The following is a 26211-nucleotide window of genomic DNA, read 5'->3' as shown; positions in this document are numbered from 1 at the left end:
CTGGGGACTGGCGAACAAAGACAGACCAGTCCATGCTAGCACAACACCAGTCCATGCTAGCACAACCACAAGCTGGAGTCCGGCAGAACTATTAATGAGTCGCAAACTAAGATCACAACTGGACAGGCTAAACCCAAACTACAAGGCTGAGGCAACCCCCAGGTTACCCAGTCAGTCTCAGGCATTTTAACACCCTGAGTTTCAGAATTCAAGTTTCAGAATTCTCTGCCAGGCCTGTGGTTTTTCAGTCTGGCCAGCTTCACCAGGAAAGTGATGACTGCACTGTTGATTGACAATGCCCTAGTAAACTCTGCTTGGAAATGATCCACAAGTCCTTTTTCCACCAGCGCAAAGCTGATTCCAATAAACAAGATCTGAATCCCCGGTCGGAGTCCTGCCTCTTTATTTATTTATTTATTTATTCATAGAGTTGAAAGGGACCGTTAGGTCATGGAGTCCAACCCCCCGCCTGAGCAGGAAACCCTACAGCACCCCAGCCAAATGGAAGTCCAGTCTCCTCTTGAAGGTGTCCAGAGTTGGGGAGTTCACCACCTCCCCTGGCAGGCAGTTCCATTGGTTGATCGCTCTGACCGTCAGGAAGTTCTTCCTTATCTCCAGGTTGAATCTCTCCTTGGTCAGCTTCCAACCATTGTTCCTCGTCTGGTCCTCTGGTGCTCTGGAAAACAGCGTGACCCCCTCCTCACCGTGGCAACCCCTCAAGTGTCTGTAAACTGCTATCATGTCCCCTCTAGACCTTCTTTTCTCTAGGCTGTCCATGCCCAGTTCTCTCAATCTCTCTTCGTAAGTCTTGGTTTCGAGTCCCCTAATCATTTTGGTTGCTCTTTTTTGCACCTTCTCCAGAGTTTCGATGTCTTTTTTGTAGTGAGGTGACCAGAATTGGATGCAGTACTCCAGGTGAGGTCTGACCAGGGCATAGTAGAGTGGTATTAGTACTTCCCTGGTCTTGGAGCGTATTCCTCTGTTGATGCAGCTTAGGATTGAGTTGGCTTTTTTGGCTGCTGCTGCACATTGCTGACTCATGTTTAGTTGATTGTCCACCAAGACTCAAAGATCTCTTTCGCAGTCACTACTGCTGAGTGGGGTATCTCCCAGGCTGTATGTATGTCTAGGGTCCTTTTTGCCGAGGTGGAGGACTCTGCATTTGTCGGTGTTGAACCTCATTTTGTTGGTATGGGCCCACTGTGATAGTAGTCTGTCTAGGTCTTCTTGTACTCTGAGCCTGTCCTCAAGGGTGTTGGCTACCCCCGCCAGCTTGGTGTCATCTGCAAATTTTATTAGTTCCCCTTTTATTCCCTCGTCCAGGTCGTTGATGAAGATGTTAAAGAGTACAGGACCCAGGACAGAGCCCTGTGGTACTCCGCTGTCTACTTTTTTCCATGTGGATTTGGTGCCGTTGAGGACAACTCGTTGGGTGCGGTTGGTCAGCCAACTGTTTATCCATCTACATGTGTAGTAATCTACTCCATTTTTTTCTAGTTTGTGGATTAGGAGATTGTGGTCGACTTTATCGAAAGCCTTACTGAAGTCCAAGTATATGAGGTCCACTGAGTTGCGTTGGTCAACTGACTTGGTTATGGTGTTGAAAAATGATATGAGATTGGTTTGGCATGATTTGTTTCTGATGAATCCGTGCTGGCTATTGGATATGATCTTGTCTGTTTCTAGGAAGTGGGTAAGTTGTTTATTGATTATTTTCTCCAGTATTTTTCCAGGTATAGAGGTCAGACTGATTGGTCTGTAGTTACCTGGGTCGGTCTTTTTGCCTTTTTTGTGGATGGGGACTACGTCAGCTCACTTCCAGTCTTCCGGTAGGTCTCCAGTGATCCAGGATATTTGGTAGATGAGGAGGAGTGGTTCCGCTATGGTGTCTGCCAATTCTTTTAGGACTTTGGGGTGAAGTCCGTCTGGCCCTGGTGATTTGTATTCGTTGAGTTCCCTCAGGCAGTCCCTCACTGTGCTTTTGTCTATGTTGAGTTCGGTTCTGGGGCAGTTTGTTGCAGTTAAATTGCAGATTGGTTGGAGGGAGGTTCCCTTTTGTGTGAAGACTGATGCAAAGTAGGCGTTGAGTAGCTGTGCTTGGTCATTGCTGTCTGTGATTTCTCTACCCTCTTCGTTTTTTAGTGTGATGATTGTTTCTTTGATTTTCTTCTTATTGTTGATGTGTTGGAAGAATCTTTTTTTGTTGTCTTTGACTTCCGCTGCAAGGTGTTGTTCATATTGTGCCTTTGCTGTTTTTATTTTTTGTTTGCAGGAACTGGCTGTTTGCTGATATTCCGCTTTGGTTATGAGTCCTTCTTTCCATTGTTTGTACTTAGCTTTTTTTCCTTTTATGTCATCTGCGAGGGTTTTGTTTAGCCATGCAGGTTTAGTTTTGGTTTTCCTGTTTTTCCTTTTCATGGGGATTGCGCTGTTTTGGGCGTCTATGATGCTGTTTTTTAGGATCACCCAGGCTTCCTGAGTGGTTTTTCCTTCTAAGAGTTCGTTCCAGGGGCATTGTTCAAGGTTCGCTCTGAGCTTGTAAAAGTCCGCTTTTCTGAAGTCTGGGACTGTAGTGGTGTTGGGTATAGTAGCTAGTGATTGCACTATGTTGAATTTGAGGATCACGTGGTCGCTCTCTCCCAGTTTCCCTTCTTCTTCTGTTCCCTCTATTGTTTCTTCCCTGTTTGTTAGTATTAGGTCTAATATAGCATTCCCTCTGGTTCCTGTTTCAACTTTTTGGGTTAGAAAGTTGTCAGCTAGACTGGAAAGAAATTTGGCAGACTTTCCGCTTGGTGCTGAGTTAGTTTTCCAGTTGATGTCTGGGTAGTTGAAGTCCCCCATTATTGTCGTGCTGTGTTTGTTGCATATGTGTGTTAGTTGGCATGTGAAGAGGTCGTCCATTGTGTCTGTTTGATTGGGTGGTCTGTAGTATACTCCAATTGTGGTGTTGCTCTTTTTTTCTTTTATGTTGACCCATATGATTTCTAGGGGGTTATCATCTTTGGTTGGATGTAGTTCTGTGGCAGTGTAGTGGTCTTTGATGTATAGTGCAACACCTCCTCCTTTCTTGTTTGACCTGTTCTTCTTGAAGAGGTTGTAACCCATTATCTGTGTGTTCCAGGCGTGTGTTTCGTCCCACCAGGTTTCTGTGATTCCAATTAGATCGTATTGGCCCTCGTGTATTAATAATTCCAGTTCATCCTGTTTGTTTCCCAAGCTTTGTGCGTTTGTGTACAGGCATTTTAGATGTTTGTGTTTGTTTGCAGGTAGAAATTTTTTATTCTCAGGTTTGTTTGTAGGCTTGTCCCGTTCCCCTTCCTTGTTTTGTTCAGTGTTTTGTCGTATAGTTTGGTCACCCTCCCCTCTCAGAGCTAGTTTAAAGCCCTCCTGATGAGTTGGGCTAGTCGGTTGCCTAGGAGGTTCTTCCCCGCTCTAGTGAGGTGTAGCCCGTCGCTTGCTAGAAGCCCTTCTTGGAGATAGTGCAGGCCATGGTCGAGGAAGCCAAAGTTCTTATGGCGACACCATCCTTTAAGCCAGTGATTTATCTGCAGGATTTTGCGTTCTCTGGCGGGGTGTCGTCCTCTAGTGGGGAGGATGGAAGAAAAAACAACCTGAGCACCTGTTTTTCTGATTGTGTTGCCCAAGTGGTCATAGTCTTTCATAATTTGGTTCATGTCTTTCCCTGTGTCGTTGGTTCCCGCATGAATCACCAATAGTGGGTAGTAGTCCGTGGGTTTGAGTATTTTGGTGAGGTTTTCTGTTATGTCAGAGATTTTAGCTCCAGGGAGGCAGCACACCTCTCTAGATTGGTTGTCTGGTCTGCAGATGGGAGGCTCAGTTCCCCTGAGGATTGAGTCTCCAATTACCAGTACTCTCCTTTTCTTTTTGGCTGGCTTGGGGTGAGGGAGGTTAGCTTCTGTTGTTGAGGCTTTTGGTGGAGTAGTGTTGTGCTTGGTTCTTGGTGGTTCTTTGTCAGATGTTTGCAGGTTTTCTTGTTCCGAGAGTACTGAATATTTGTTGCTTGTAGGCAGTGGGGTTGGGAGGAGGAGGGTTGGAGTTGGTGGAGGCTTGTTTTTTCGTCTTAGGGTGATATGTGTCCAGCTATTTACTGCTTCTGGGGCGTGGATTCGGCTTAGCTCCTCTGGGGTGTTGGTTTTGTTGGGAGTCTGATGGATTTTTCTCATTGTGATGTTGGTGCTTCAGGGTTGTTAGTGTTGTGTTTGTTTAAAAATATTCACAGAAATTCGGTGATTGGTTAAGACGCGGCTATTCGGAAAATAGCCGCGAAAGTTAAATTGTTGTCAGTTGAAGAAAGCCCGCCATTTTTAAGCGTATAAATAGGGCAACGGACTAGCCATTGCATTCATTCGGATGACTACCGTTCCACTGCTTGTATCTTATATCGTTATGAATAAACCAGTTCTGATTTAAGCTACCGGAGTCCTGACTTTTCAGTGGCGACGAGGAGGTCGAACTCCCGCGAACGCAGCCATGAACTCGGCCATGGCTCCACCGCCGCCAGTATTCAACTCCGAGACAGAAGCCTGGACCTCTTACATGTCCAAATTCACATTTTTCCTCAAAGCCAGCAATCTACATGACGCCGATGATGAGAGGAAGAAAGCCATATTCCTCGCCTATTGCGGCACAGAAGTCTACAGCTTGGCCTCTACCCTCGTTGACCCAGACACTCTGGAAACCATTGCCTGGTCAGCCTTACAAGCAAAACTCGCCGCGCATTACCAGCCGACAACTCCTGTCCGTGTATACCGCCACCAATTCGCACAAATGCGGCAAGCAGACGGAGAATCTACCAACGACTTCATTACTCGCCTGCGCGCACTCCTTCCAAAATGCAAATACAAGGATCTGGAGGAACAGTTGATTGACCGCCTTATTTTCGGACTCACTAATATCACGCTACAGAAGAAATACTTAGTAGATGAGGCTGCCTCCCTCCAAGACATTCTCAAGGCAGCAAAAGCCTCCGAGGTATCCGAAACATCTGTTGCCGAGATTAAACGCGCAACCCCAACCGTTCATCACATCCTCGATGAATCCACTTGGCTCGCCTGCCCTCCAGATGAGAAACACTCGGAATCCACTACTCCAGACGACACCTGCCTCCAAATCCGAAGAGCCCCCGACCACGACGCCAGAGAGACACCCCGTTCAGACAGATGCGCCGGCTGCAACGGGAATCACCCACGTTTTCGCTGCCACTTCAAGGACGCCTATTGTCGCCGTTGCCAGCGCCGCGGCCACATCGCTGAAGTCTGCCGCGCCGCCAACCCAACTCCAGCAAACCCACAAAACCAGCGACCCTACTTTCCACCAAGGAATCGACGACCGCCGTTTTCACGCAACGTTTCCCGCCCGGCTGACAACTCTAACTCTTCGAACCAATGAGGTAACTGCCATTCTTCTGTAAACTTCAATTTCCCCACTGCGGAAAACAAACTATTTGTTTCTCTTTTCCTCAACGGCCGCCCCTGCGAAATGGAATTGGACACTGGCTCCAGACATTCCATAATGCCTTGGGAAAAACTTAAATTATATTTACCTCATGTAAAAGTGACTGACTTAGAACCGTGGGAACCGGGCTTGAGTGATTTTCAGGGACATAAGATTCCAGTAGTAGGATGTTTAAATGTGCCTATTGCGTTTAAGAAATTTCAGGGGTTTTTACCGCTCATAGTGGTTGACGGTCCTAAACACACACTATTGGGACTTAGATGGTTGCAACCCCTAGGCATTGAAATCTCAGGGGTTAACAATGTTTGTGACTCTTTTGACCCAACTGATTTAGTGAAAGAGTTTTCCGAAGTTTTTTCTAGTACACTGGGTAAATATACAGGCAGCCCCATTTCATTTAATCTGGACCCAAACATTTCTCCCATCCGTCTCAAGCCCCGTAGAATTCCCATCCCGCTTTTGCCTAAAGTGGATGAACAATTAGATAAATTAATAGCTCAGGGCATATTGATTCCCACTGATCATGCTAAATGGGAAACTCCAATCGTAACCCCTGTTAAACCGGATGGATCTATTAGAATTTGCGCAGATTATAAAGCAACAATAAATAAAGCCTTACAGCATAATGCCTACCCAATCCAAGTTGTGCAACAGCTCCTGCACACATTAGGAAATGGGTCCATTTTCGCGAAATTGGACCTGGCCCAGGCATATCAGCAGCTCCCCGTTGATCAAGACACATCTGAAGCCCAGACCATTGTAACGCACAGAGGTGCCTTTAAATGCACCCGACTCCAGTTTGGAGTCTCCACCGCCCCTGGCATTTTTCAGGGTCTCATGGAACGAATTTTAAATAATATTCCGGGGGTCGTCCCATATTTCGACGACGTATTAATATCGGCCACATCCAAATCAGAATTGTGGGAGAGAATTAGGCGCGTTTTAACTAAATTTAAAGAAACAGGACTCCATTTAAAAGCGGACAAATGTTCCTGGGCAGTTCCCAAAGTAGAATTTTTAGGCTTCACCATAGACAAATTCGGAATTCACCCGACAAACGACAAAGTTGATGCTATAAGAAATGCCCCCACTCCTTTAAACAAGACAGATTTACAAGCATTCCTGGGACTCCTTAACTTTTATTCCGTCTTTCTTAAACAGAAAGCGACGGTGGCAGAACCGCTCCATAACCTCCTAAAGAAAGACTCTGCCTGGATGTGGGGACCAAAAGAACAAGCCGCTTTCACCGCAGTAAAAAATTTACTTTCATCCAACAGTGTTTTAGTACAATATAATGTAACCATGCCCTTATCCCTGACTTGCGATGCCTCACCGTTCGGCATAGGAGCTGTCCTCAGCCATAACTTCCCAGATGGCACGGAAGCCCCAATAGCCTATTACTCTAAAACCCTTTCTTCAGCTGAAAGAAATTATTCCCAACTCGACAAAGAGGCGTTAGCCCTTGTAGCTGGAGTTAAACGATTTCATTATTATTTATGTGGCCGCTCCTTCACCCTCATTACAGACCATAAACCTCTTTTAGGTATTTTGGCGGGAAACAAACAAACTCCCGCCTTTCTTTCCCCTCGCATGATTAGATGGGCAATTTTCCTAGCCGCCTACAATTATACTTTAATCCACAGGGGGGGAAGGATATTGGAAATGCCGATGCATTAAGCAGGTGCCCCCAAACAGAATTGGTCAGTGATCCTGCCCCTGCGTCAAGTATTTTATTAATAGAAACTAGTAAACAACAGTTATTAACAGCAACAGACATAGCCAATCAGACACAAGTAGACCCAATTTTAAAAAATATTAAACAATGGATATTAAAAGGTTGGCCAAATGAACAGTATTCAAACCAATATCAACCCTTTAAGAACAGACAGCTTGAATTAAATGTGTTAAAAGATTGTATATTATGGGGAGACAGGGTTGTTATTCCCAAATCTTTACAAAAAAAAGCATTGCAGTTATTGCATATAGGTCACCCAGGAATAGTCAAAATGAAAACTATTGCTAGAAGTCATTTATGGTGGCCTGGGTTGGATAAGGACATAGATGCATGGGTTGGTGGTTGTGCACCCTGCCAGAGAACAAGACCCAACCCACCAAAAGCCACACCATCTGAGTGGCCAACACCAAGAGGGCCCTGGTCTAGAATACATATTGACTTTGCGGGACCAATCAGGGGCCAATCCTTTCTACTAGTTGTGGATGCATACTCCAAATGGTTGGAAGTGGAACTCATGGCATCTACAACTACTAGTGCAACCATAAAAGCACTAAGGAAAATGTTTGCCACACATGGCATCCCAGATATTGTGGTTTCTGACAACGGGCCTCAGCTAACAGCCCGTCAAATGGAACTATTTTTTGCGGACCAGGGCATAAAACATGTGCTCACCCCTCCTCACTTTCCCCAAGCGAATGGACAAGCAGAACGAATGGTTAGAACCACAAAAGAAGCATTAAACAAAGCATCATTAGGAGATTGGCAACAACAAATCGACGAATTTCTAACCATTCAGCACATAACACCATCAGCGTCCACAAACAAAAGCCCGGTGGAACTTTTAATGGGCCGGAATCTCCGCTCCAAACTAGACAGAATTCACCCTAATTACCAAAACGACCAAAAATAAATTAAACTACAAAATGAGAGACAGTTTAATATCGGGGATTTAATTTACGCCAAAGACTATGATTCAAATGATAAATGGAAAGAAGGAACTGTATTAGAGAAAACCGGGTTTAAAACATATATTATACTATTAACTGATGGGCGTAGTTGGCATCGGCACATCGATCAACTACGCAAAAGAATTAAATCTAACTCAGACATTTTGCCTACTATAGAAAAACCAATACAGGACTTACCAGAACCACTTCGAGACTCCAGCGAAGGCTGCCTGGTGCCCCTGGCGGCCGGCGGAGATCAAAATGCATCAACGCAACCAGGCCCGTCAGAGACTAGCCTTAGCGGAGCAACGGAGCCGGCTGTCCAGGCAAGCAGCTCCCTGCAAAATGAACTGCGCAGGTCCCAGAGAACTGTAAAGCCACCAATCCGCTTGCAGGACTACGTGACGTGGATTAACACGTAATCATGATCTCATCTAAAGAGGGAGGGGTGTTGTGTTTGTTTAAAAATATTCACAGAAATTCGGTGATTGGTTAAGACGCGGCTATTCGGAAAATAGCCGCGAAAGTTAAATTGTTGTCAGTTGAAGAAAGCCCGCCGTTTTTAAGCGTATAAATAGGGCAACGGACTAGCCGTTGCATTCATTCGGATGACTACCGTTCCACTGCTTGTATCTTATATCGTTATGAATAAACCAGTTCTGATTTAAGCTACCGGAGTCCTGACTTTTCAGTTAGGTTTTTCTCTAGGTTTTCGATTTTTTCCTCAAGTAGCTGGATGAGTTTGCATTTGTTGCAGGTAAAATTTTGGAGGTTTGAGGGGAGGAGTGAGTACATGGAGCACAAACTGCAGCACACCATGGATTCAGTTCCGTCTTCATCTATGCTTGTTCGGGGAGTGACTTCTGTGTGCATGGTTGGTGTATCTTCTCTCTCTCTCTCTCTGTTGTTCTTTAGGTGTGTGGTAGGTTGCAGGGTGGGTGCGGGAGAGTGCAGAGGTGACATGTCTGCTCTTGTTGCTGGGTTGGTGATTTCCTCTGCTTCCCTGGTCAGCAAACCCGGTGTTCTTTTGCCTCGCGATGAGCTTTTAGCTTCTTCCCAGCATGCACCAGGAGTATGCAAATATTGACAACAGGTAAATTACCAAAAACTTGGTCAGAAACTTTAATAACCTTAATACATAAGGCTGACACCAAGAAAGAAAAAATTGAAAATTACAGACCTATTTCATTGTTGAACGTAGATTATAAAATCTTTATATCAATATTTGCCAATAGACTTAAAGGTATTATAAACAACATGATACATAGTGATCAAAATGGATTTTTACCAGGAAGACAAATTAAAAATAATTTAATAATAATAGTTAATACTTTGGAATACTATGAACAGCACCCTGAAAAGCAAATGGCACTTGTATTTCTAGATGCCCAAAAAGCATTTGACAACGTGGATTGGAATTTTATGAAAATACAATTAAATAAGATGGAAGTAGGAACAAAGTTTTTTAATATAATAGATGCTATATATTCTGAACAAACTGCTAAAATTATAATAAATAGTGAACAAACAGAAAAAGTAGTTATACAAAGAGGAGTAAGACAAGGTTGTCCAATATCACCATTGTTATTTATTTTAACTTTAGAAGTATTGCTGATAAAAATAAGAGCAGACCAGAAAATAAAAGGATTGAAAATTAGAAAAGAAGTTTATAAAACACAAGCATTTGCAGATGATGTAGTCTTTATTTTAGATGACCCAACAGAATCTATTTTAAATTTAACAAATGTGATTGAAGAATATGGGAAAGTTGCAGGATTGAAAATAAATAAGGAAAAGACACAGATATTAACAAAAAATATGACTGAAATACAGAGAAAATACCTAGGAGACTTATCAAACATGAAGATGACGAAAAAAGTGAAATACTTAGGGATATGGATGACCTCCAAAGCCCTATCTTTAAAAAATGACAATTATTTAAAACTATTAAGTCAGATTAAAAAAGACTTAGAAATATGGAGTAACTTACAATTATCATTTGTTGGAAGAATCTCCACAGTTAAAATGAATATTCTTCCAAAAATATTATTCCTTTTTCAAGTGATTCCAATAAATCCAGGAACGAAATTCTTTGCCGAACTGAATAAGATAATAAGAAAATTTATTTGGCAAGGAAAAAAGTCAAGAATAAAACAAAATTCATTAGAAGACCGTAAGGAGAGAGGTGGCCTGGGTCTTCCAAATTGGAAACTATATTATCATGCCACGGCTTTGACATGGATAAAAGAATGGCTCACACTAGAAAATCAAAGATTGCTTAATTTAGAAGGCCATGACTTGATGGTCGGGTGGCATGCATTTGTATGGTATGACAAGTTAAGAACCCACTCATATTTCAAAAATAATGTTATTAGGAAGGCATTGATAGAAGTGTGGAATGAAATAAAGAAAAATCATTTCTTAGTAATGCCAGAATGGGTTTCACCCCTTGAAGCCATAGTACACCCAAACCTTAAAGGAAAAGGTAAGACTTGGAAATATAGTGACTTGTTAAATAATCAATTAAAATTAAGAACAAAACAAGAGTTATATGAGTTAGGTATAGATTTAGATTGGTGGCATTATATGCAGATTAGTTCCAGATACCAAACAGAGGTAAAGACTTATATCTTTAAAAAAGAAAACAATGTACTGGGCAAATTACTATTCCAAAATCAAACAAAGACAATTGGAAATGTTTATAAATATTTACTAAATCATAGGACGATAGGTTGGATATTGAAAGATAATATGATCAGTTGGTGCAAAAATTTTGGCAAAGAGATTGATATAGATACTTGGGAAAAGATATGGACGTATAATTGGAAAATAACAAAATCAATTTCTTTTAAAGAAAATCAAATTAAGATGTTTTATAGATGGCACCTTCCACCATACAGAATCTCTAAAATGTTTCCTTCGGTATCGCCCATTTGTTGGAAATGTAAAAAAGAAGTCGGCACATACTACCATGCATGGTGGACCTGTCCAGAGACCAAAATATTTTGGAACAAAGTAGAGAATTGGATAAATGAAATAACAAAGGAGAAGATTATAAAATCTCCTGAATTTTTTCTATTGGGTATTTAAAATATAAAGTATAAAAAAGAAATTTACTATTTAATAATACATATATTGACGGCAGCACGAATAACATTTGCGCAGAAATGGAAAGAAAAGACGATACCGAAAGACACTGAGGTGTTTAAAAAAATTATAGAGTGTGCAGAACTAGACATGATGACTAAAAGGTTGAACAATCAAACTGAAACAGAATTTTATAAAATTTGGGATAAAGTATATGATTGGTGGAACGATAAAAATAGTATTAAAAATTAAATATATAAGAATAAATGACTATTTAAAAATCATAAGATAGAATCATATAGTTTATATAGTCTATAGTATAACTAACCTAGAAGTGTTTATATTATTTTCTTTTTGTATTAGTAATAATTTGTTTATTGCTTTTTGATATATGCATACACATATAAGTATATTATTATTATTTTTTTGTTTAAAAAAATATATACAAAGAAACTTAATTAATAATCTTAATTTAAAAAAAAAAACTATAATTAAATATAATGACAATGTAATCTTCGAGTGTGGCTTTTCTGCTTAGATCTTGTAATAATTAGAGTTTTTTTTATTCTGTATTAGTTAGGCTTCTATGATAAGAGGAGCAACAGTAGCTCCTTAAATGTTCAATGTTGTATGTCTTTGTTCGTTTCATTTTGAAAATAATAAAAAATATTTTTTTTAAAAAAAAAAGGAGTATGCAAATTACCCCCTGAAGCTCAGATTCCTCTTCTTCAACACCCAATGTAACAGATACCGGGAGGGGAGGATGTTTACTAACACACTGTGGGCGTTTGGGTGTTCTGGGGTGGAGCTCCATTTTTGCTACCCCACTGCGTTCCCCACCCCTCCAGGCAGTAGCCCACCCCTGGACGCCCAAGGCTGATCTGGCAGCCATCATTCATCAGCACAAAGGCATGCAAATCTAATAAACTATGCAAATCTAATAAACTATGCAAATCTAATAAACTATGCAAATCTAATAAACTATGCAAATCTAATAAACTAACAAGGGCAGTGTCAGCTTGCCACCGAGACAGGCAGTCAAAGCACTCTCTCCGAGGACAGCTCAGCCCTGGGGCTGGGGGGCTGGGGGGGTAAATGGATAGTCGGCCAGGGAGCAGGCATGGCCTTTCTGGACCAGGCCACGCTTGCAAGGGGCCTATCTCACTCCCTGCCACAGCACAAGGCGGGGAGCGGGAGCCCCCCCACCCCAGAGGCTCACAGCAGCGCAGCTGTCAGTCCGTCCGTCCAAAGGGGAAGCTGGCCAGGAAACGTTGTCTTCACTGGATGCTAATTAGGTGCTAGTTAGTTTTAGAGGCTTTATTGCTGGTATCTTTTGTATTGAATCTTACTGAGTCCTTTGGGATAGAAGTCGAGTAAATGGATGGATGGACGGGTGGGTGGACGGTCAGGAGCACAGAAGCAAGGCAGGGATGGCCAAGATCTGTAGGAGCCGAGACCGGCTCCTTGTGGGAAGCCTCGGGGACAGGGAATCTGGCCGTGGTGCCTTCTGGGTCTTACCGCAGCCCTCTCTGTTTGGCCAAGAGCTTCCTGCCCCAAGGAGGGTCTCTCAGGTTGGGCTGGTTGGCACCCACCTTGGCTGGGGGGGGGCACTCGCTGCCATTGCCAGCAGAGGGAGAAGTTAGAGGAGAAGGCCAGGCCGCCCAGGCAGGGCTGGAGCAAGTGGAGGGAGAAGCCTGGTGGTGACCCTCAGGAGGTTGCCCTGGCCTGCAAGAGACCTGCGGCTGGGGCCTGAGCAGGTGCCCTCTTCACTTGTCCCGTGCAGTGACCGCATGGCCGCCCGGCCTCCTCAGGGCTGCCCTGCCCTGCACCCCCTTCTTCCACGGGGGCTCCCTTGACTGGCCCAGGAGCAGCCTTGTCTCCCTTGGACAGCTTCCTCCGCACACGTCCCTCGGGGGCCCACACTGCCAAGGACTAGCTGGGCACGTGCTAAGAGGCTGCCCCAGGACGGCATGGAGGACACAGCCTTGCTTCCAATTGAGAGGAAGAAACATGGCAAAGTCAGAAATAACACACACGCACGCACGCACGCACTCTGGAGGCTGTGCCGAGTGGTGGCACTGGGCTGGTGCCTGCCCGCTCACTGGCGGTGACTCTGCTGTCTTCTTTTAAGTAGGGGAGGAACAACGGCCGCCTGGACCCGGAGCTGGAACCGGAGCCCCAGCGTCGACAGCGGGCAGCCCAAGGGACGTGGACCGACTGGGGCAGTTGGAGTGCTTGTTCCAGTACCTGCGGGGGTGGCGTCTCCTTCCGGATCCGGAGGTGCATCAGGTGGGCACACCTGCTCAGGGAAAAGGCTCCTCAGAATGACAAGCACGTCAGCCATCAGCCGGAGGGGACTTTGGAGGTCTCAAGCAGGAGACCTCAAGAGACCCTGCTGGGCCAATGGCTGTCCCGGCTCTTCTTCAAAGCCTCCAGGGTTGGAACCGTTCCCCCAACACCTCTGAGCGCGAGCAGTTCCTTCTAGTTCATCCTTCTGGGTTGATTCTCTCCTGGATTATTTTCATGGTCTCCTACCCTCCCTCCATGCCCCCCCTCTTTGTGGCAGCTCCTTAGATATTGTTAAGGCAGCCTAGAAATGTGTTGGGGGCTTTTTTGGCAGCTGCTGCACACGGCTGGCTGCTATTTCAATGATGGTCCCACTCGGACCCCAAGGTCCCTCTCAGATTTGCTCCCGGTGAGCACGGCAGCACCTACACTGCACCTGTGCGGTTTGTTTCTCTCGCCTAAATGTAGAACCTTCGTTTTTTCACCCCTGGATTTCATTTTGTTAGCTCCTTCTGCCTCTTGAGCCTCTCTTCTGTTGTGCCCTCTGTCTTGGGCCACAGGCTTCCTGCAGAAGAGCCCTGCCCAGCGGAGCCCCGGGAGTATCGCGTCTGTGAGCAGAAAGTGAGTAACCCCTCCCCCCGCTGAGCCTGTCTTGATAGGGGGCAGGTGGGCTGAACCATGAGGCTGGAAGCCTCTTGCAGACATCAGTCGTGGGTGGGGTGGGGGGCAAGAAAAAGGCACCTGGGGGCCCTGCTTTGACCCCCACTCCTTGTATGTTCAGGGGAGCCTTTACTGGCATGGCCTGGGAGGAAGTCCAAGCGTCCCGTGGTCCCTGCGTGGCCTCTGTGACCACCAGCAGCATGCAACATATAAGCGCACCCCCAAATTATGGGGAGGCAGACCAGCCGCGTCCCCACATTCAGTGCGATTATGATTTGGGAGTTCGGCTGCCGGTGCCCATTTACCACATCCAGGGCATCCAGCAGCTCCGGGGTTTCCCCCTGTGGCACCCCCAAAACCAACCCTGGGCGATTCTCTTGAGAACCCTAGCGGGCACAGGTCATGCGGTCAGGGGCCTAATGACAGCAGCACCCGAAGTCGAGTGAGAGGCCCCGGTGTTACAGGTGCCTTCTACCACCTTTCATTACCATTTTAATTGCTCTCTGATTCTGGATCAGGATGCTGGTGTTCTGTTTGGCATTGTTGGCTCTGATGGGCTGCCCTGACTGGGGTAGGTGTCATTTATGGAATGGATGGGTGGACGGACGGATGGGCGAAGGGTCAAGCTGCGGGTGTCTTTTCTTGCCATCCTGCAGTCATGTTCTCACGATGGCCGTCTCCCTCCCTCCCTCTCACAGGCCTGCCCAGTGGGCACCACCCCCTTCAGGGCCCTGCAGTGTGCTCTCTACAACAGCCGGGCCATCCTCGGGGGGCAGGCCCAGTACCAGTGGGTCCCCTTCCATGGAGGTGAGAACGTTGGCCAGGGCAGCCTGCCCCTCAAGGTCACTGGGGGAGGGGGGGGGCTTGGCTGTGCTCAGGGGCACCACTGGTGTGCGAGAGCATTAAGGGTGCTAAGACAGAGCCCAGGCCCCCAAGTACCCCCCCCCCCACAGAAATCAGGGCTCTGCTGGGAACCGACTTTAATATTAGTACTGGGGTGTCAGATTAACTATTTAAAATGAGTCGGATTATGATGTTGTGTTGTTTTTATAGGCTGTAAACTGCCCTGAGTATAAATCCAAACAAATAAACTCTAGATCTGAGTATGTTGTATGCTACACACACACACACGCATGCACGCACGCAAACACACAGCCCTGCAGTTGCCTGGATGGGAATTGGCTGAAAGGGGAGAAAGTGCTTTGAAACACTTCCAGCCCCCCCCCCCCCCCCGAGGGGAAAGGGACCCGGGATCGTTGACTCTCCAGGTCAGCAAAGGCAGCAAGAAGGACTGAAGAACCTGGACCCTAGTCCAGCATGTGTGACCTTTAGGCCAAACCGCCCACTCCAACCAAAGGCATTTTTTGTGCCACTGCTCCGCTCTCACGACACCCCCTCTGCCCCCCCCAGCTGCAAACCTCTGTGACCTGAACTGCCTGGCGATGGGCCACAACTTCTACTACAGCTTCGGCCGAGTCCTGGACGGGACCCCCTGCAGCCCAGCATCGCCAGAGCTCTGCGTCAGTGGCCGCTGCTGGGTGAGTCAGCCAGTGCCAGCTGTGGCGGGTGGTGCCGGGGAGGGGTGAGTGGGAGGGAAGCGCCAGGGAACCCCCCAGGAAGTGTGGGAAGGGGGGCACAAGCAGCAGCCCAGAGCTGGGTGGGGGCAGAGGAAGAGGCTGAGGAAGAGACCTCTCCCCAGAAACCCCCGTCTGTCTGGTGCGTGTGCCTGGGACTGTTCGATCCTGGGCTGGGCAGGGCCAGTGAAAAGGCAGGTGGGCAGAAACCCCACCTTCTCTGGCATTGGGCAGGGGTCCTCACTGGACGAGGCGCTGGAGGGGCAGCGGCCTTGTGGCTGGCCGGGTGACCAAAGGGAAGTTTCTTGCAGTGGAGGGGGGGCGCCCTCCTTTTCTGAACGATTAGAGCTGGGGAGGAAGAGAAGCCCATCCGCAAAACAGGCGCTTGCCCTGCGAGGGGGGGAGGAGCGCTTTTTCTCGGGGGGGGTCTTCCCGTCCCCCCACAGGTCCCTGAGCAGCAGCTCCGGTGGGCCAAGGGGACACAGGACAGCTTTGCAGTGGGCTTCATCCACCGCCAGGGGGCGCCCCTCTTCCAGGCACCTCCTCTAATGCCACCCCCTTCGTCCACTCCCCCAGAGAGCCGCCTGCGATGGGGTCCTGGGCTCCGAGGCGAAGGCCGATGCCTGTGGCGTCTGCGAGGGCAGGAACGAGTCCTGCGTCTTCGTCCAGGAAGCCATCCGGGCGGCCGTTCCCGCCTCTGGTGATTGAATGTGCTGACGTGGGTGAAGCTTTGGCTATTGGCCCCTCCCCCCTCCCCCTCCCCCGCTGCTGCTGCTGCTGCTCTGCTGGCTGGCGGGCTTTGCCCCGGTGCCCTCTAGACGCCCCACCTCCCGGAAGGCGGCCTTTGCCCCTCCGACCCAATGCCCTCTAGAAGCCCCACCCCCCGGAAGGCGGCCTTAGCCCCTCTGACCCAATGCCCTCTAGAAGCCCCACCTCCCGGAAGGCGGCCTTTGCCCCTCCGACCCAATGCCCTCTAGAAGCCCCACCCCCCGGAAGGCGGCCTTAGCCCCTCCGACCCAATGCCCTCTAGAAGTCCCACCTCCCGGAAGGCGGCCTTAGCCCCTCCGACCCAATGCCCTCTATAAGTCCCACCCCCCGGAAGGCGGCCTTAGCCCCTCCGACCCAATGCCCTCTAGAAGCCCCACCCCCCGGAAGGCGGCCTTAGCCCCTCCGACCCAATGACCTCTAGAAGCCCCACCCCCCAGAAGGCGGCCTTAGCCCCTCCGACCCAATGCCCTCTAGAAGCCCCACCCCCCGGAAGGCGGCCTTAGCCCCTCCGACCCAATGCCCTCTAGAAGCCCCACCTCCCGGAAGGCGGCCTTAGCCCCTCCGACCCAATGCCCTCTATAAGTCCCACCCCCCGGAAGGCGGCCTTAGCCCCTCCGACCCAATGCCCTCTAGAAGCCCCACCCCCCGGAAGGCGGCCTTAGCCCCTCCGACCCAATGCCCTCTAGAAGCCCCACCCCCTGGAAGGCGGCCTTAGCCCCTCCGACCCAATGCCCTCTAGAAGCCCCACCCCCCGGAAGGCGGCCTTAGCCCCTCCGACCCAATGCCCTCTAGAAGCCCCACCCCCCGGAAGGCGGCCTTAGCCCCTCCGACCCAATGCCCTCTAGAAGCCCCACCCCCCGGAAGGCGGCCTTAGCCCCTCCGACCCAATGCCCTCTAGAAGCCCCACCTGCCGGAAGGCGGCCTTTGCCCCTCTGACCCGGTGCCCTCTAGAAGCCCCAGCTGCCGGAAGGCGGCTTTTGCCCCTCTGACCCGGTGCCCTCTAGAAGCCCCACCTGCCGGAAGGTGGCCTTTGCCTTTCTGACCCAGTGTCCTCTAGAAGCCCCACCTGCCGGAAGGCGGCTTTTACCCCTCTGACCCGGTGCCCTCTAGAAGCCCCACCTCCCGGAAGGCAGTTTTTGTCTTTACGACCCCGTGCCCTCTAGAAGTCCCACCTGCGGGAATGCAGTTTTTGTCTTTATGACCCCGTGCCCTCTAGAAGCCCCACCTGCGGGAATGCAGTTTTTGTCTTTATGACCCCGTGCCCTCTAGAAGCCCCACCTGCCGGAAGGTAGTTTTTGTCTTTATGACCCGGTGCCCTATAGACGCCCACCTCCCGGAAGGCAGTTTTTGTCTTTATGACCCGGTGCCCTCTAGAAGCCCCACCTCCCGGAAGGCAGTTTTTGTCTTTATGACCCGGTGCCCTCTAGAAGCCCCACCTCCCGGAAGGCAGGTTTTGTCTTTATGACCCCGTGCCCTCTAGAAGCCCCAACTCCCGGAAGGCAGTTTTTGTCTTTATGACCCGGTGCCCTCTAGAAGCCCCACCTCCCGGAAGGCAGGTTTTGTCTTTATGACCCCGTGCCCTCTAGAAGCCCCACCTCCCGGAAGGCAGGTTTTGTCTTTATGACCCCGTGCCCTCTAGAAGCCCAACCTGCCAGAAGGCAGCCTTTGCCCCTCTGACCCGTGCCCTCTAGAAGCCCCACCTCCCGGAAGGCAGCCTTTGCCCCTCTGACCACGTGCCCTCTAGAAGCCCCACCCCCCGGAAGGCGGCCTTAGCCCCTCCGACCCAATGCCCTCTAGAAGCCCCACCCCCTGGAAGGCGGCCTTAGCCCCTCCGACCCAATGCCCTCTAGAAGCCCCACCCCCCGGAAGGCGGCCTTAGCCCCTCCGACCCAATGCCCTCTAGAAGCCCCACCCCCCGGAAGGCGGCCTTAGCCCCTCCGACCCAATGCCCTCTAGAAGCCCCACCCCCCGGAAGGCGGCCTTAGCCCCTCCGACCCAATGCCCTCTAGAAGCCCCACCTGCCGGAAGGCGGCCTTTGCCCCTCTGACCCGGTGCCCTCTAGAAGCCCCAGCTGCCGGAAGGCGGCTTTTGCCCCTCTGACCCGGTGCCCTCTAGAAGCCCCACCTGCCGGAAGGTGGCCTTTGCCTTTCTGACCCAGTGTCCTCTAGAAGCCCCACCTGCCGGAAGGCGGCTTTTACCCCTCTGACCCGGTGCCCTCTAGAAGCCCCACCTCCCGGAAGGCAGTTTTTGTCTTTACGACCCCGTGCCCTCTAGAAGTCCCACCTGCGGGAATGCAGTTTTTGTCTTTATGACCCCGTGCCCTCTAGAAGCCCCACCTGCGGGAATGCAGTTTTTGTCTTTATGACCCCGTGCCCTCTAGAAGCCCCACCTGCCGGAAGGTAGTTTTTGTCTTTATGACCCGGTGCCCTATAGACGCCCACCTCCTGGAAGGCAGTTTTTGTCTTTATGACCCGGTGCCCTCTAGAAGCCCCACCTCCCGGAAGGCAGTTTTTGTCTTTATGACCCGGTGCCCTCTAGAAGCCCCACCTCCCGGAAGGCAGGTTTTGTCTTTATGACCCCGTGCCCTCTAGAAGCCCCAACTCCCGGAAGGCAGTTTTTGTCTTTATGACCCGGTGCCCTCTAGAAGCCCCACCTCCCGGAAGGCAGGTTTTGTCTTTATGACCCCGTGCCCTCTAGAAGCCCCACCTCCCGGAAGGCAGGTTTTGTCTTTATGACCCCGTGCCCTCTAGAAGCCCAACCTGCCAGAAGGCAGCCTTTGCCCCTCTGACCCGTGCCCTCTAGAAGCCCCACCTCCCGGAAGGCAGCCTTTGCCCCTCTGACCACGTGCCCTCTAGAAGCCCCACCTGCCGGAAGGCGGCCTTTGGCCCTCTGACCCAGTGCCCTCTAGAATCCCCACCTCCCGGAAGGCGGCCTTTGCCCCTCTGTCCACGTGCCCTCTAGAAGCCCCACCTCCCGGAAGGCAGCCTTTGGCCCTCTGACCCCGTGCCCTCTAGAAGCCCCACCTGCCGGAAGGCAGCCTTTGGCCCTCTGACCCAGTGCCCTCTAGAATCCCCACCTCCCGGAAGGCGGCCTTTGCCCCTCTGTCCACGTGCCCTCTAGAAGCCTCACCTGCCGGAAGGCAGCCTTTGCCCCTCTGACCCAGTGCCCTCTAGAATCCCCACCTCCCGGAAGGCGGGCTTTGCCCCTCTGACCCCGTGCCCTCTAGAAGCCCCACCTCCTGGAAGGCGGCCTTTGCCCCTCTGACCCCGTGCCCTCTAGAAGCCTCACCTGCCGGAAGGCAGCCTTTGCCCCTCTGACCCCGTGCCCTCTAGAAGCCCCACCTCCCGGAAGGCAGCCTTTGCCCCTCTGACCCCGTGCCCTCTAGAAGCCCCACCTCCCGGAAGGCAGCCTTTGCCCCTCTGACCCCGTGCCCTCTAGAAGCCCCACCTCCCGGAAGGCAGCCTTTGCCCCTCTGACCCCGTGCCCTCTAGAAGCCCCACCTCCTGGAAGGCAGCCTTTGCCCCTCTGACCCCGTGCCCTCTAGAAGCCCCACCTCCTGGAAGGCGGCCTTTGCCCCTCTGACCCCGTGCCCTCTAGAAGCCTCACCTGCCGGAAGGCAGCCTTTGCCCCTCTGACCCCGTGTCCTCTAGAATCCCCACCTCCCGGAAGGCGGGCTTTGCCCCTCTGACCCCGTGCCCTCTAGAATCCCCACCTCCCAGAAGGCAGCCTTTGCCCCTCTGACCCCGTGCCCTCTAGAAGCCCCACCTCCCGGAAGGCAGCCTTTGCCCCTCTGACCCCGTGTCCTCTAGAATCCCCACCTCCCGGAAGGCGGGCTTTGCCCCTCTGACCCCGTGTCCTCTAGAATCCCCACCTCCCGGAAGGCAGCCTTTGCCCCTCTGACCCCGTGCCCTCTAGAAGCCCCACCTGCCGGAAGGCAGCCTTTGCCCCTCTGACCCCGTGCCCTCTAGAATCCCCACCTCCCGGAAGGCGGCCTTTGCCCCTCTGACCCCGTGCCCTCTAGAAGCCTCACCTGCCGGAAGGCGGCTTTTGCCCCTCTGAACCAGTGCCCTCTAGAATCCCCACCTCCCGGAAGGCGGCTTTTGCCCCTCTGACCCCGTGCCCTCTAGAAGCCCCACCTGCCGGAAGGCAGCCTTTGCCCCTCTGACCCAGTGCCCTCTAGAATCCCCACCTCCCGGAAGGCGGGCTTTGCCCCTCTGACCCCGTGCCCTCTAGAATCCCCACCTCCCAGAAGGCAGCCTTTGCCCCTCTGACCCCGTGCCCTCTAGAAGCCCCACCTCCTGGAAGGCGGCCTTTGCCCCTCTGACCCCGTGCCCTCTAGAAGCCTCACCTGCCGGAAGGCGGCTTTTGCCCCTCTGAACCAGTGCCCTCTAGAATCCCCACCTCCCGGAAGGCGGCTTTTGCCCCTCTGACCCCGTGCCCTCTAGAAGCCTCACCTGCCGGAAGGCAGCCTTTGCCCCTCTGACCCAGTGCCCTCTAGAATCCCCACCTCCCGGAAGGCGGGCTTTGCCCCTCTGACCCCGTGCCCTCTAGAAGCCCCACCTCCTGGAAGGCGGCCTTTGCCCCTCTGACCCCGTGCCCTCTAGAAGCCTCACCTGCCGGAAGGCAGCCTTTGCCCCTCTGACCCCGTGCCCTCTAGAAGCCCCACCTCCCGGAAGGCAGCCTTTGCCCCTCTGACCCCGTGCCCTCTAGAAGCCCCACCTCCCGGAAGGCAGCCTTTGCCCCTCTGACCCCGTGCCCTCTAGAAGCCCCACCTCCTGGAAGGCAGCCTTTGCCCCTCTGACCCCGTGCCCTCTAGAAGCCCCACCTCCTGGAAGGCGGCCTTTGCCCCTCTGACCCCGTGCCCTCTAGAAGCCTCACCTGCCGGAAGGCAGCCTTTGCCCCTCTGACCCCGTGTCCTCTAGAATCCCCACCTCCCAGAAGGCAGCCTTTGCCCCTCTGACCCCGTGCCCTCTAGAAGCCCCACCTCCCGGAAGGCAGCCTTTGCCCCTCTGACCCCGTGTCCTCTAGAATCCCCACCTCCCGGAAGGCGGGCTTTGCCCCTCTGACCCCGTGTCCTCTAGAATCCCCACCTCCCGGAAGGCAGCCTTTGCCCCTCTGACCCCGTGCCCTCTAGAAGCCCCACCTGCCGGAAGGCAGCCTTTGCCCCTCTGACCCCGTGCCCTCTAGAACAGAGGTCCCCAACCTTTTTTGCACCAGGGACCGGCTTTCAACTAGACCAGTTTTCCATGGCCCGGTGGTGGTGGTGGTGGGGGAGCTAGCTGTCAGCGGCGCCGTAAAAGGGGCGATCAAGAGAGGAATGGGTGAATGAATGGACGGAGGGTGGGAAGGAAGGAAGGAAAGAGGGAAGGTACAGGAACAGAAGAAGGGTGCAAAGAAGCAAAGAAAGGTGTGAAAGGGGAGAGTAAGAGAGGAAGGAGTGAAAGAAGGGAATGAGGGAGGAAAGAAGGGAGGAAGGAAAAGGAAAGCAAGAAATGGAGGGAGGAAAGGAAGGGAGGAAAGGAAGGAAGGAAGGAAGAAAGAAGGAAAGAGGGAAGGGACAGGAACAGAGGAAGGAAGCAAGGAAACTTATGAAAGGGGAGAGTAAGATAGGAAGGACTGGAGGGAGGGAGGGAAGAAGGTAGGAAGGAGAAAGAAAAGAAATAGAGGAAGGAAAGGTAAAAGAGAGAAAGAAAAAGAGCAAGAAAGAAAGAAAGAAAGAGAAAGAAAGAAAGAAAGGCAACTTCAAAGAAAGGCTCACTGAGCATCTCTCACTCTCTCTCTCTTTCTATCCCTCTTTCTTTCTTTCTCTTCCTTTCTCTCTCTCCTCTTCCTTTATCTCCTCTTTCTCTCCCCCCTCTCTCCCCCTTTCCCTCTCTCTTTCTCTCTCCCTCTCTTGCTATCTCTCCCCCCTTTCCCTCTCTTTCTCCCTCTCTTTCTCTCTCTCCCCCCTCTCTCTTTCTCTCTCTCTCCCCCTCTTTCTCTCTCTTCTTCTCACTTTCTCTCTCTTGTTTTCTTTCTGTCTCTTTTGCTTTCTCTCTCTCTCACTCTTTCTCTCTTGTTTTGTTTCTCACGCTCTTTCTCTCTCTTGTTCTCTCTCTCTTGCTATCTCTTTCTCTCCCCCCCTTTCTCTCACTCTCTCTTTCTCACTTTCTCTCTATCTTGCTGTCTGTTGCTTTCACTCACTCTCGTTCTCTCTCCGTTCTTCTCAGCGGTGACGCGCGCACGCCCTGCCCGCCTCACATTTGCCGAGAGGACTTTCGCCCCGGGCTCTCAGCAAGGGGGTTTGCATGAGAGGCGGGGCCGGCGGAAGGTGATATTCAATGTCGGGGGTGCACGGGCGGTTTTGCGCGTGCTCCCTATCTCCCTGCTAGCCCACTCGGAATACGTATTCAAAATAAGAAAAGCCTTTGCCGGCGAAGGCTTTTCTTATTTTGAATACAGTATTCCGAGTGGGCTAGCAGGGAGATAGGGAGCGCGCGCAAAACCGCCCGTGCACCCCCGACATTGAATATCACCTTCCGCCGGCCCCGCCTCTCATGCAAACCCCCTTGCTGAGAGCCCGGGGCGAAAGTCCTCTCGGCAAATGTGAGGCGGGCAGGGCGTGCGTTCCGGGTGCGGGAGGAGCTGCGGTGAAAGGCAGGAGGTGGCAGAGGAGCAGAGGGGGCAAATCGGGCGGGCGGTGGGCAGCGCGGAAAGGCCGAGGGGGCCCTGGCGCCGCGGACCGGCTGAAAACCCCCAACGGCCCGCTCCCGGTCCGCGGACCGGCGGTTGGAGACCCCTGCTCTAGAAGCCCCACCTGCCGGAGGGCAGCCTTTGCCCCTCTGACCCCGTGCCCTCTAGAAGCCCCACCTCCCGGAAGGCGGCTTTTTCCAGTCTGACCCAGTGCCCTCTAGAATCCCCACCTCCCGGAAGGCGGCTTTTGCCCCTCTTACCCGGTTCCCTCTAGAAGCCCCACCTCCCGGAAGGCAGTTTTTGTCTTTATGACCCGGTGCCCTCTAGAAGCCCCACCTCCCGGAAGGCAGTTTTTGTCTTTATGACCCGGTGCCCTCTAGACGCCCCACCTCCCGGAAGGCAGTTTTTGTCTTTATGACCCGGTGCCCTCTAGAATCCCCACCTCCCGGAAGGCGGCCTTTGCCCCTCTGACGCCGTGCCCTCTAGAAGCCCCACCTCCCGGAAGGCAGCCTTTGCCCCTCTGACCCCGTGCCCTCTAGAAGCCCCACCTGCTGGAAGGCAGCCTTTGCCCCTCTGACCCAGTGCCCTCTAGAATCCCCACCTCCCGGAAGGCGGCCTTTGCCCCTCTGTCCACGTGCCCTCTAGAAGCTCCACCTGCCGGAAGGCGGCTTTTGCCCCTTTGACCCCGTGCCCTTTAGAAGCCCCACCTGCCGGAAGGCGGCTTTTGCCCCTCTGACCCCGTGCCCTCTAGAAGCCTCACCTGCCGGAAGGCGGCCTTTGCCCCTCTGACCCCGTGGCCTCTAGAAGCCCCACCTGCCGGAAGGCGGCTTTTGCCCCTCTGACCCAGTGCCCTCTAGAATCCCCTCCTCCCGGAAGGCGGCTTTTGCCCCTCTGACCCGGTGCCCTCTAGAAGCCCCACCTCCCGGAAGGCAGCCTTTGCCCCTCTGATCCAGTGCCCTCTAGAATCCCCACCTCCCGGAAGGCGGCCTTTGCCCCTCTGACCCCGTGCCCTCTAGAAGCCCCATCTCCCGGAAGGCGGCTTTTGCCCCTCTGACCCCGTGCCCTCTAGAAGCCCCACCTGCCGGAAGGCAGCCTTTGCCCCTCTGACCCCGTGCCCTCTAGAAGCTCCACCTCCCGGAAGGCGGCCTTTGCCCCTCTGACCCCGTGCCCTCTAGAAGCCCCACCTCCCGGAAGGCAGCCTTTGCCCCTCTGACCCCGTGCCCTCTAGAAGCCCCACCTCCCGGAAGGCGGCCTTTGCCCCTCTGACCCCGTGCCCTCTAGAATCCCCACCTCCCGGAAGGCAGCCTTTGCCCCTCTGACCCCGTGCCCTCTAGAAGCTCCACCTCCCGGAAGGCGGCCTTTGCCCCTCTGACCCCGTGCCCTCTAGAAGCCCCACCTCCCGGAAGGCAGCCTTTGCCCCTCTGACCCCGTGCCCTCTAGAAGCTCCACCTCCCGGAAGGCGGCCTTTGCCCCTCTGACCCCGTGCCCTCTAGAATCCCCACCTCCCGGAAGGCAGCCTTTGCCCCTCTGACCCCGTGCCCTCTAGAAGCCCCACCTCCCGGAAGGCGGCTTTTGCCCCTCTGACCCCGTGCCCTCTAGAAGCCCCACCTGCCGGAAGGCAGCCTTTGCCCCTCTGACCCCGTGCCCTCTAGAAGCCCCACCTCCCGGAAGGCGGCCTTTGCCCCTCTGACCCCGTGCCCTCTGGAAGCCCCACCTCCCGGAAGGCAGCCTTTGCCCCTCTGACCCCGTGCCCTCTAGAAGCCCCACCTCCCGGAAGGCGGCCTTTGCCCCTCTGACCCCGTGCCCTCTAGAAGCCCCACCTCCCGGAAGGCAGCCTTTGCCCCTCTGACCCCGTGTCCTCTAGAAGCCCCACCTGCCGGAAGGCAGCCTTTGCACCTCTGACCCAGTGCCCTCTAGAATCCCCACCTCCCGGAAGGCAGCCTTTGCCCCTCTGACCCCGTGCCCTCTAGAAGCCCCACCTCCCGGAAGGCAGCCTTTGCCCCTCTGACCCCGTGCCCTCTAGAATCCCCACCTCCCGGAAGGCGGCTTTTGCCCCTCTGACCCCGTGCCCTCTAGAAGCCCCACCTGCCGGAAGGCGGCTTTTGCCCCTCTGACCCCGTGCCCTCTAGAATCCCCACCTCCCGGAAGGCAGCCTTTGCCCCTCTGACCCCGTGCCCTCTAGAAGCCCCACCTCCCGGAAGGCGGCTTTTGCCCCTCTGACCCCGTGTCCTCTAGAAGCCCCACCTCCCGGAAGGCGGCTTTTGCCCCTCTGACCCCGTGCCCTCTAGAAGCCCCACCTGCCGGAAGGCAGCCTTTGCCCCTCTGACCCAGTGCCCTCTAGAATCCCCACCTCCCGGAAGGCGGCCTTTGCCCCTCTGACCCCGTGCCCTCTAGAAGCCCCACCTCCCGGAAGGCAGCCTTTGCCCCTCTGACCCAGTGCCCTCTAGAATCCCCACCTCCCGGAAGGCGGCCTTTGCCCCTCTGACCCCGTGCCCTCTAGAAGCCCCACCTCCCGGAAGGCAGCCTTTGCCCCTCTGACCCAGTGCCCTCTAGAATCCCCACCTCCCGGAAGGCAGCCTTTGCCCCTCTGACCCCGTGCCCTCTAGAATCCCCACCTCCCGGAAGGCGGCTTTTGCCCCTCTGACCCCGTGCCCTCTAGAAGCCCCACCTGCCGGAAGGCAGCCTTTGCCCCTCTGACCCCGTGCCCTCTAGAAGCCCCACCTCCCGGAAGGCGGCCTTTGCCCCTCTGACCCCGTGCCCTCTAGAAGCCCCACCTCCCGGAAGGCAGCCTTTGCCCCTCTGACCCCGTGTCCTCTAGAAGCCCCACCTGCCGGAAGGCAGCCTTTGCACCTCTGACCCAGTGCCCTCTAGAATCCCCACCTCCCGGAAGGCAGCCTTTGCCCCTCTGACCCCGTGCCCTCTAGAAGCCCCACCTCCCGGAAGGCAGCCTTTGCCCCTCTGACCCCGTGCCCTCTAGAATCCCCACCTCCCGGAAGGCGGCTTTTGC

At 52.8% G+C, this 26211-nt stretch overlaps 1 protein-coding gene across 1 annotated transcript in view; it reads left to right on the top strand.

The window, feature by feature from the left end:
* LOC139155918 (ADAMTS-like protein 5) overlaps positions 1 to 26211 on the top strand; it is a 97455-nt gene that overhangs the window by 32538 nt on the left and 38706 nt on the right. The window contains 5 exon segments of the mRNA XM_070731292.1: positions 13379 to 13533; positions 14091 to 14151; positions 14889 to 14997; positions 15601 to 15728; positions 16341 to 16464. Coding sequence (XP_070587393.1) covers positions 13379 to 13533; positions 14091 to 14151; positions 14889 to 14997; positions 15601 to 15728; positions 16341 to 16464 — 577 coding nt within the window.

The sequence above is a fragment of the Erythrolamprus reginae genome, unplaced genomic scaffold (assembly GCF_031021105.1).
Source record: "Erythrolamprus reginae isolate rEryReg1 unplaced genomic scaffold, rEryReg1.hap1 scaffold_138, whole genome shotgun sequence".
Classification (NCBI taxonomy): domain Eukaryota; kingdom Metazoa; phylum Chordata; class Lepidosauria; order Squamata; family Dipsadidae; genus Erythrolamprus; species Erythrolamprus reginae.
The sequence above is the reverse complement of the archived record's forward strand: the minus strand, read 5'-3'. Positions and strand labels throughout refer to the sequence as shown.